This window comes from Ranitomeya imitator, chromosome 10 (assembly GCF_032444005.1).
Source record: "Ranitomeya imitator isolate aRanImi1 chromosome 10, aRanImi1.pri, whole genome shotgun sequence".
Lineage (NCBI taxonomy): Eukaryota > Metazoa > Chordata > Amphibia > Anura > Dendrobatidae > Ranitomeya > Ranitomeya imitator.
The window spans coordinates 144294237-144305447 of record NC_091291.1 but is presented as its reverse complement, the minus strand read 5'-3'; the positions used below and the strand labels follow the sequence as shown (position 1 = coordinate 144305447).

The window sequence follows — 11211 nt, the reverse complement described above, 5'->3', positions numbered from 1 at the left end:
CGGGACCCCCGTTCTCTGGCCCCGGGGCCCCCGTTCCCCCATTATAACTTGGTTCAGTTTGGATTTCTTTCTGTTTCGTGCTCCAGCTGCAGTCACACGACTCCGGACGTCGTTGGCCACAATGACACAACGTGAGAGGAACGACTGCGGTGGCGTCACATCAGGTCATTGTCGTGCAGTCTGAAGACAGATGGGACAGGGGAGCCAGTGCAAGGCATTCTGGGAATTGTAGTCTCCCTGCGGTGCAGCGCTCTGAGTCCCAGGCACATAACCTTACAACATGGTACAAAAAAATCCTTTATTATAAAAAAAAGTGAAAAACAACAAAATACAAACATTGACAACAGTATAAAGCAGCGGCCGGGACCGGAGTCATCATCGCTGAAGATATCAGAACGAGATCAGCAGCGGATTAAAAAAAAGAACAAACTTAGAAAGATAAAGTAAAAATGCAGAAGCGTCAGTGTCAGCCCCTCCCGGCGTCTCTGAACCTCTGCAGCAGCGGCTCGTCCACCCGCAGGGCGTAGGTCAGGGTGCGGGTGCGGTAGTACTGCGCGTCCAGCTCCAGGTTCTGGATGACGTCACTCAGCAGATGAGCGCGCTCCACCGTGATCCCCGGCGCCTCGTGGCCCAGCGCCACAAAGTGTACGTGCAGATGGTAATAGGAAGGCTGGTAATGCAGATAGATCCGCAGCTGGTGACCGTGGACGCCGTACCGCTCCAAGATGGCCGCCTAAGGCACAGAACCGGGCAGGAAGTAAGAAAGACGGACCATAAACTTGGACACCCCATTACTTGTGGGATGTTAATAATTTGTAACCCCTTAGCAACCTGCGATGTACATGGTCTCCTGCGTCGCACCCAGAAGATACCAATGGATAGGCAAATGCCAGTAACTACAGCGGCCGGAGCGCACTGTGATCACTGGCATTAACCATTTAAAGGCCGCAATGCTTTTAACTGTTCAAAAATGAAGGAATTACAAAATTAGAAATAAAACACATTTCGTGTTGTCACAAAACGTGTTGTCACTTGTTAAACACTGAAAAAAACAAAAAAAAAAACAGTAAAAATTAAAAAGATGTCTGGGACCTTAAAGGGTTAAAAGTGCAGTCTGGAGACGCATGCTGGATCGGTTACACGATTTGTAAGGTTATAGTCAGAAAAAAAAAAGCATTTTGAGCAGCTCAATACTACGAAAACTTCTTAAAGTGCTGTATGATCAGGATTGTGCTCAGTGACTACAGTGTCAGGTCAGTGCCGTTATACTGATTACACTGATACCTGTGATCAGGATTGTGCTCAGTGACTACAGACAGTGTCAGGTCGGTGCCGTTATGCTGATTACACTGATACCTGTGATCAGGATTGTGCTCAGTGACTACAGTGTCAGGTCAGTGCCGTTATACTGATTACACTGATACCTGTGATCAGGATTGTGCTCAGTGACTACAGACAGTGTCAGGTCGGTGCCGTTATACTGATTACACTGATACCTGTGATCAGGATTGTGCTCAGTGACTACAGACAGTGTCCGGTCGGTGCCGTTATAATGATTACACTGATACCTGTGATCAGGATTGTGCTCAGTGACTACAGACAGTGTCAGGTCGGTGCCGTTATACTGATTACACTGATACCTGTGATCAGGATTGTGCTCAGTGACTACAGACAGTGTCCGGTCGGTGCCGTTATAATGATTACACTGATACCTGTGATCAGGATTGTGCTCAGTGACTACAGACAGTGTCAGGTCGGTGCCGTTATACTGATTACACTGATACCTGTGATCAGGATTGTGCTCAGTGACTACAGACAGTGTCAGGTCGGTGCCGTTATACTGATTACACTGATACCTGTGATCAGGATTGTGCTCAGTGACTACAGACAGTGTCAGGTCAGTGCCGTTATACTGATTACACTGATACCTGTGATCAGGATTGTGCTCAGTGACTACAGACAGTGTCAGGTCAGTGCCATTATACTGATTACACTGATACCTGTGATCAGGATTGTGCTCAGTGACTACAGACAGTGTCAGGTCGGTGCCGTTATACTGATTACACTGATACCTGGTGATGAAATCCGTCTTGCGGTTGTTGTGGAATCTTTATTTTCAGTTTTTAGTTAATGATATGCTTGTGCTCCAGGTCGGCCTGTAGGGGGGTCTTCACCACCTGAAGACCCCCCACAGGTCACCCCAGGGTAAGGGCATATCATAAACTAAAAGTAAAGATTAAATAACAACCACAAGATGGATTTCACCACCAGGTATCACTGTAATTAGTATAACGGCACCAACCTGACACTGTCCGTAGGTTACGGTGCACAATCCTGATCACAGGTTCCCTTTAAGAAAAGCAAAAATTTGACTTGGATCTCGGGAAGAAATACATTGATTACATGAAACCAACAGATACTCAGCTGTGCGGGCAGGACCAGGACATGACTGTTTCTATAGCCAGAAACTGAAAAAAAGAATTCACTGACAGCAAGCAGCCATCTTGAAAATGATATATAATGGGAGATTTATGAAGAACGACAAACATTGAAATGTCTGGAATTGATGCAATTATTTGCACCTCCATAATTTTAGTAGTTCTGATGCAAATTTTCATATAAATCTCTGTCCCTTTAAGATGCGGCGGCCCCCCGTGTCCTCACCTGCCCCTCCTGCAGGATGTTCTTCAGCAGCGGCAGATGATCCCCATTCAGGTCTCGTAAGGACTTGATGCCGCGCGGATGACAGATGGCGATGAGGTACAGATCATCCACCTGAAAGACAAGGGGCGGCAGAGACAGGAATCAGACCTGGACCCCGAGAATGCAGCACGAGAGCCCCTGATACAGACCTGGACAGGGCCCAGGATCTCCAAATTACTCTCGTTTAGGTCCCTTCCCCATCATACAGGAGCTGGGGGGTATTACTCTACAGCCGCCATATGGCGCTAATCATCGATGTATCAGCCGCACCAGCAGTGCCCCTCACCCTGCGGCCATGCCTCCGGTGTGAAGGTAATGACCCCTCCCCCACCCTGCGGCCATCCCTCCAGTGTGAAGGTAATGTCCCCTCCCCCACCCTGCGGCCATCCCTCCAGTGTGAAGGTAATGTCCCCTCCCCCACCCTGCGGCCATCCCTCCAGTGTGAAGGTAATGTCCCCTCCCCCACCCTGCGGCCATCCCTCCGGTGTGAAGGTAATGACCCCTCCCCCCACCCTGCGCCATCAGCCTGGTGTGAAGGTAATGACCCCTCCCCCACCCTGTGCCATCAGCCTGGTGTGAAGGTAATGACCCCTCCCCCACCCTGTGCCATCAGCCTGGTGTGAAATTAATGACCCCTCCCCCACCCTGCGGCCATCCCTCCGGTGTGAAGGTAATGTCCCCTCCCCCACCCTGCAGCCATCCCTCCGGTGTGAAGGTAATGACCCCTCCCCCACCCTGCGGCCATCCCTCCGGTGTGAAGGTAATGACCCCTCCCCCACCCTGCGGCCATCCCTCCAGTGTGAAGGTAATGTCCCCTCCCCCACCCTGCGGCCATCCCTCCGGTGTGAAGGTAATGACCCCTCCCCCACCCTGCGGCCATCCCTCCAGTGTGAAGGTAATGTCCCCTCCCCCACCCTGCGGCCATCCCTCCGGTGTGAAGGTAATGACCCCTCCCCCACCCTGCGGCCATCCCTCCGGTGTGAAGGTAATGACCCCTCCCCCACCCTGTGCCATCAGCCTGGTGTGAAATTAATGACCCCTCCCCCACCCTGCGGCCATCCCTCCGGTGTGAAGGTAATGTCCCCTCCCCCACCCTGCGGCCATCCCTCCAGTGTGAAGGTAATGACCCCTCCCCCCACCCTGCGCCATCAGCCTGGTGTGAAGGTAATGACCCCTCCCCCACCCTGTGCCATCAGCCTGGTGTGAAATTAATGACCCCTCCCCCACCCTGCGGCCATCCCTCCAGTGTGAAGGTAATGACCCCTCCCCCAACCTGCGGCCATCCCTCCGGTGTGAAGGTAATGACCCCTCCCCCACCCTGCGGCCATCCCTCCAGTGTGAAGGTAATGACCCCTCCCCCACCCTGCGGCCATCCCTCCGGTGTGAAGGTAATGACCCCTCCCCCACCCTGCGGCCATCCCTCCAGTGTGAAGGTAATGACCCCTCCCCCACCCTGCGGCCATCCCTCCGGTGTGAAGGTAATGACCCCTCCCCCACCCTGCGGCCATCCCTCCAGTGTGAAGGTAATGACCCCTCCCCCAACCTGCGGCCATCCCTCCAGTGTGAAGGTAATGTCCCCTCCCCCCACCCTGCGCCGTCAGCCTGGTGTGAAGGTAATGACCCCTCCCCCACCCTGCGGCCATCCCTCCAGTGTGAAGGTAATGACCCCTCCCCCAACCTGCGGCCATCCCTCCGGTGTGAAGGTAATGACCCCTCCCCCACCCTGCGCCGTCAGCCTGGTGTGAAGGTAATGACTCCTCCCCCACCCTGCGGCCATCCCTCCGTGGCTCCTGGACGCTTCGTTTGTGGCTCACCGTTTGGCACGGAATGCGATACAACAATTAGAGACCAGATCATCACAGCCGCTGATAAGGACAAGCAACAGATCCCAGCAATGAGCAGCAGATTCCGAGCGCAGGACATCAGTGAGTCAGCGGATCACCGTACAGATCCCGAGCGCAGGACATCAGTGATGGTCAGCAGATCACCGTATAGATCCCGAGTGCAGGACATCAGTGATGGTCAGCAGATCACCGTATAGATCCCGAGCGCAGGACATCAGTGATGGTCAGCAGATCACCGTATAGATCCCGAGCGCAGGACATCAGTGATGATCAGCAGATCACCGTACAGATCCCGAGTGCAGGACATCAGTGATGGTCAGCAGATCACCGTACAGATCCCGAGCGCAGGACATCAGTGATGGTCAGCAGATCACCGTATAGATCCCGAGCGCAGGACATCAGTGATGATCAGCAGATCACCGTACAGATCCCGAGTGCAGGACATCAGTGATGGTCAGCAGATCACTGTATAGATCCCGAGCGCAGGACATCAGTGATGGTCAGCAGATCACCGTATAGATCCCGAGCGCAGGACATCAGTGATGGTCAGCAGATCACCGTATAGATCCCGAGCGCAGGACATCGGCGGTGATTTGTTTATTGTAAAGCTGAGTGACAGCCATTATGGCCACTTTTATAGCAGAGATCGCACGAGCCCCATCACACAGCGACGCCCCTTCCCTGGTACAGCTGCAGCTTTGCATCTATGTGTCAGCTGCACCCGGTCACGTCTGTTCTGTGGTCAGGACTCCATGACGGCGGGTCACACCAGGCGGCCTCCTGATCCGGGGCGCACCCTTGTCACCATGATAGCTTCCCATCTGACAGCTCCACAGTTACAGGATCCCAGGGATCCTCGGCCTTGATCTCACCACACACAGCATCAATGTGTGCAGCGCCGGGATCAGATCGGATCTCACCAGCGACACTAGGACGGGGGATAATGAGCCCCACACAAGAGCACATTAATGGACAGGGAGAGCCTCGCTTAACCCTTACATCCCCATATTTTGTACTCCACTATTGTAGTCAGACAGACACCAAAGGAGAGAAAGTGGAAATAACAGCAGATGATAAGGATTGGGCAGAGTGATTCCAACATGCCCGACCCTTCTATTCCGGAGGAGATAAAACTCCATTAGAGGAGCCCAGCATCGAATCTCTCCCCTCCTCTTACTGAGGATATGTGTATTATGTATGCTGAGCCAAGATGAGTGTGCAGATACAGGGGTAAAGAGAGCCGCCAAATATGTGCGTCCACTGGAGGCTGCAGGGACATCGCTCCCACCGCACCTGTTCTAGGATGGACACAGGTGGAAAGAGCCCCCCGCCTCCGCTGCCTCCGCACTGCCCCGCCGGAGGTGTATAGGAAGCGGATGACATATATATGTGAGCGGCATTAACGGCAGATTTCCAGGCACGGCAAAGCCGACCATAATCCGTGTGTAAAGCCGAGATACATAGTAATAATGGCAGCAGACCGAGGCACAGAACCCCAGAGGAGGCCAGACGGGCCATCACTAGTCAGCCACTACAGAGAGAGGGGCTATCCCCGGACCACCCACCTGCTTCTGATTCCACTTGAAGTCAGGTAACAGGATGAAGCCGAGTGCGGGATCCGGGTTCTCGTGGACGATCCGATCCGCCTCCGCTTTCTTCTCCAGGATGTTATAGACCCACTAAAACGAGACAACAGGTGAAGTCTGTGGCCGAGATCTCACCGTCAAGATCTCTGCTGGAATCATTGAATAGAAACATTCAGTGTTCACATCTAGGCTATGTGCACACGTTGCAGATTTACTGCGGATCCGCAGAGTTTTTCGGCGCAGAAACGCTGCAGATCTGCAAGTGATTTACAGTACAATGTAAATCAATGGCAAAAATAAATAAAATGCTGCGCTAATGGTGCGGAAAAATCTGCACGGAAAGTGCAGCAGATTCAAAAAAGGAGCAGGTCACTTCTTTTGTGCAGATCTGCTGCGTTTCTGCACCCCTCCATAATAGAAATCCGCAGGGCTAAAAACGCATGAACTCCGCAGGATAACCTCACAAAATCCGCATCAAATCTGCACCGGTGTTTTTTGCCAAGAAATGCAGAATCCGCACAGAAAATTCCAGAGGCAAATGTGCAACGTGTGCACATAGCCTCTCCTCATCCAAGGATTCTCACAGCTGAGGATCTGTCACAATGTATCTAGTGCAGACCAGCACTGACAGCTTGTTACAATGTGTCAGTCTGTGCACTGGTAGGCTGGAAATCTCAAACTGGATACATTGTAACAAACCCTCAGCTGTGAAGTGCAGGTCGTTTCCTATAAATTGTTCTAGAACTATATCTGACAATGACGCTTTGTTTCATCTGGAAAATCCCTTTAAGTTTTCACCTGATCTGAAAAATAGAACTGAAGCGGCCATTGTTCCTGTGCTGCCAGCGCTGTACAAGGGGGAGTGTAGGGCTCCGGAGCCGAGAACAGCCCCTTGTATCCTGCAGCAGAGCATCGCGGCAGTGACCCGCAGCAGAGCATCGCGGCAGTGACCCGCAGCAGAGCATCGCGGCAGTGACCCGCAGCAGAGCATCGCGGCAGTGACCCGCAGCAGAGCATCGCGGCAGTGACTCGCAGCAGAGCATCGCGGCAGTGACCCGCAGCACCGCTCCCCACCACCAGCAGCTAAACATCCAAGCAACAGCGCCTCCACTGCAGCCAGGTGACAACTCTGCATGTTTACAGCTCTCACTGGAGTTGTCAGACACCTTCACCAGTATGGCTGTGGCAGGGTGAGCAGGCGACACTAGGGTGTGAGCAGGAACCCTCCCCACGGGGGCCGCAGCTTTCCTGACCTACATTTAGCTATCTAGTGGGAGATTTTTTGGGGGGGTCACCTGGATGCTGAAGCTCTGGGACTGGATGAAGGGGAGGGTGATGCTCCTGTAATCGTCGCCCGTCTCCGAGATGAGCTGAAGCTCCTGCCGCAGATACTTCTTGATGTGTTTCTCAGTCGCTGGCCGGATGATGGTGGCTTTCACTTCTGTGCAACGGGAGACGAGAAGAACGCGATTACATGATAATATTCACAGCGCACGCTCCACCCTGCGCACCGCCATCACACAGCGCACGCTCCACCCTGCGCACCGCCATCACACAGCGCACGCTCCACCCTGCGCACCGCCATCACACAGCGCACGCTCCACCCTGCGCACCGCCATCACACAGCGCACGCTCCACCCTGCGCACCGCCATCACACAGCGCACGCTCCACCCTGCGCACCGCCATCACACAGCGCACGCTCCACCCTGCGCACCGCCATCACACAGCGCACGCTCCACCCTGCGCACCGCCATCACACAGCGCACGCTCCACCCTGCGCACCGCCATCACACAGCGCACGCTCCACCCTGCGCACCGCCATCACACAGCGCACGCTCCACCCTGCGCACCGCCATCACACAGCGCACGCTCCACCCTGCGCACCGCCATCACACAGCGCACGCTCCACCCTGCGCACCGCCATCACACAGCGCACGCTCCACCCTGCGCACCGCCATCACACAGCGCACGCTCCACCCTGCGCACCGTCATCACACAGCGCACGCTCCACCCTGCGCACCGCCATCACACAGCGCACGCTCCACCCTGCGCACCGCCATCACACAGCGCACGCTCCACCCTGCGCACCGCCATCACACAGCGCACGCTCCACCCTGCGCACCGCCATCACACAGCGCACGCTCCACCCTGCGCACCGCCATCACACAGCGCACGCTCCACCCTGCGCACCGCCATCACACAGCGCACGCTCCACCCTGCGCACCGCCATCACACAGCGCACGCTCCACCCTGCGCACCGTCATCACACAGCGCACGCTCCACCCTGCGCACCGCCATCACACAGCGCACGCTCCACCCTGCGCACCGCCATCACACAGCGCACGCTCCACCCTGCGCACCGCCATCACACAGCGCACGCTCCACCCTGCGCACCGCCATCACACAGTGCACGCTCCACCTTGCACACCGCCATCACACAGCGCACGCTCCACCTTGCACACCGCCATCACACAGCACACGCTCCACCCCGCGCACCGCCATCACACAGCGCACACCACCATCACAGAACACACGCTCCACCCCGTGCCCAATGGCATCACACAGCGCACGGTCCAGCCCGCGAACGGCATCACACAGCGCACGGTCCAGCCCGCGAACGGCATCACACAGCGCACGCTCCACCCTGCGCACCGACATCACACAGCGCACCGACATCACACAGCGCACGCTCCACCCCGCGCACCGCCATCACAGAGCGCACACCGCCATCACAGAACACACGCTCCACCCCGCACACAACGGCAACACACAGCGCACGCTCCACCCCGCACACCCCCATCACAGAACACACGCTTCACCTCGCGCACAACGGCAACACACAGCGCACGCTCCACCCCGCGCATCGGCATCAGAGCACACGCTCCACCCTGCGCATCGGCATCAGAGCACACGCTCCACCCTGCGCATCGGCATCAGAGCACACGCTCCACCCTGCGCATCGGCATCAGAGCACACGCTCCACCCTGCGCATCGGCATCAGAGCGCACGCTCCACCCCGCGCATCGGCATCAGAGCACACGCTCCACCCCGCGCATCGGCATCAGAGCACACGCTCCACCCTGCGCATCGGCATCAGAGCACACGCTCCACCCTGCGCATCGGCATCAGAGCACACGCTCCACCCTGCGCATCGGCATCAGAGCACACGCTCCACCCTGCGCATCGGCATCAGAGCACACGCTCCACCCTGCGCATCGGCATCAGAGCACACGCTCCACCCTGCGCATCGGCATCAGAGCACACGCTCCACCCTGCGCATCGGCATCAGAGCACACGCTCCACCCCGCGCATCGGCATCAGAGCACACGCTCCACCCTGCGCATCGGCATCAGAGCACACGCTCCACCCCGCGCATCGGCATCAGAGCACACGCTCCACCCTGCGCATCGGCATCAGAGCACACGCTCCACCCTGCGCATCGGCATCAGAGCACACGCTCCACCTCGCGCATCGGCATCAGAGCACACGCTCCACCCTGCGCATCGGCATCAGAGCACACGCTCCACTTCGCGCATCGGCATCAGAGCACACGCTCCACCCCGCGCATCGGCATCAGAGCACACGCTCCACCCTGCGCATCGGCATCAGAGCACACGCTCCACCCTGCGCATCGGCATCAGAGCACACGCTCCACCCCGCGCATCGGCATCAGAGCACACGCTCCACTTCGCGCATCGGCATCAGAGCACACGCTCCACCCCACGCACAACGGCATCACACAGCACACGCTCCACCTCGCACACCGGCATCAGAGCACACGCTCCACCCCACGCGCAACGGCATCACACAGCACACGCTCCACATCACACACATGCATCACACAGCGCACGCTCCACCTCGCGCACCGGCATCAGAGCACACGCTCCACCCCACGCACAACGGCATCACACAGCACACGCTCCACATCACACGCATGCATCACACAGCGCACGCTCCACCTCACGCACCGGCATCACACAGCGCACGCTCCACATCACACACATGCATCACACAGCACACGCTCCACCCCGCGCACAACGGCATCACACAGCGCACGCTCCACATCACACACATGCATCACACAGCGCACGCTCCACCTCGCGCACCGGCATCACACAGCGCACGCTCCACCTCGCGCACCGGCATCACACAGCGCACGCTCCACCCCGCGCACTGATGTCAGGAGGGGTTGATCCGCGCACCCCCGGCGCCCCCATGTCCGCAGGTGTCAGGAGGGGGTGATCCGCGCACCCCAGGCCGCCCCATGTCCGCAGGTGTCAGGAGGGGGTGATCCGCGCACCCCCGGCCGCCCCATGTCCGCAGGTGTCAGGAGGGGGTGATCCGCGCACCCCAGGCCGCCCCATGTCTGCAGGTGTCAGGAGGGGGTGATCCGTGCACCCTCGGCCGCAGGACGCCCCATCACATCACGCCCTGGCAGCGAGCACGGACCGTTCAGCTGTGGCGGCGGGCTCAGGTGGTAGACGCCATAGATGTCGTTCTTCAGCTGCAGCCTCAGCGTGGGGTCGTCAGCGAGGAGGCGAGAGACGGTGTCCGCCTGGAAGGGTGCGCGCTCCAGGATGACCACGGCGTCTTCATCACTCACCTGGGGACAGAAAATAGAGCAAAATAAGAAGAAATAACAGCAATTATGACAGGTGGCAGATAAAGGGAACAATGGTCTGTATGAGATAGGAACACAGAGCAGATGCAATGTCACCTAGCAACAACGATCACTTACAGTACAGCAGCAAAGCAATAACGTTGTTACAATGTGTCAGTGCCCTCAGGTGACAATGGTTCAGCCCAAACACCCCCGCTCTCCGCAGCAGTGGTACATTCCGCGGTCAGGTGTAACCCCCTCTCCATTCCCCCGGGTACCTGTCCGTGCAGGAAGATAGTCTTGTCCCTGGCAGACTCTCTTAGGACGCTCCGAAGTTTGAACCCTGAGAGCGGATGTTCTGCTCCGGCGGAGGTCACAGACTCCCCGGCTCCGCCATTCTCCACTTCATCTTCCCGCTTCCTCTTGTCTCCGGGTTGAGCCATTATGCTGTGGAGTGGAGCATGCGCAGTAAAAGCC

The 11211-nt window shown here is 57.0% G+C and overlaps 1 protein-coding gene across 1 annotated transcript; it reads right to left on the bottom strand.

Annotated features, from left to right (window-relative positions):
• Positions 1–284: 284 nt before the first annotated feature.
• DCPS (decapping enzyme, scavenger) lies at positions 285–11211 on the bottom strand. Its single transcript, XM_069742864.1, has 6 exons — positions 11013–11211; positions 10584–10737; positions 7429–7574; positions 6113–6226; positions 2665–2775; positions 285–733 (listed from the first exon to the last, which is right to left on the bottom strand). Exons 1-6 carry the CDS (start codon positions 11175–11177, stop codon positions 467–469), a joined length of 957 nt encoding a protein of 318 aa, XP_069598965.1. The 5' UTR covers positions 11178–11211; the 3' UTR covers positions 285–466.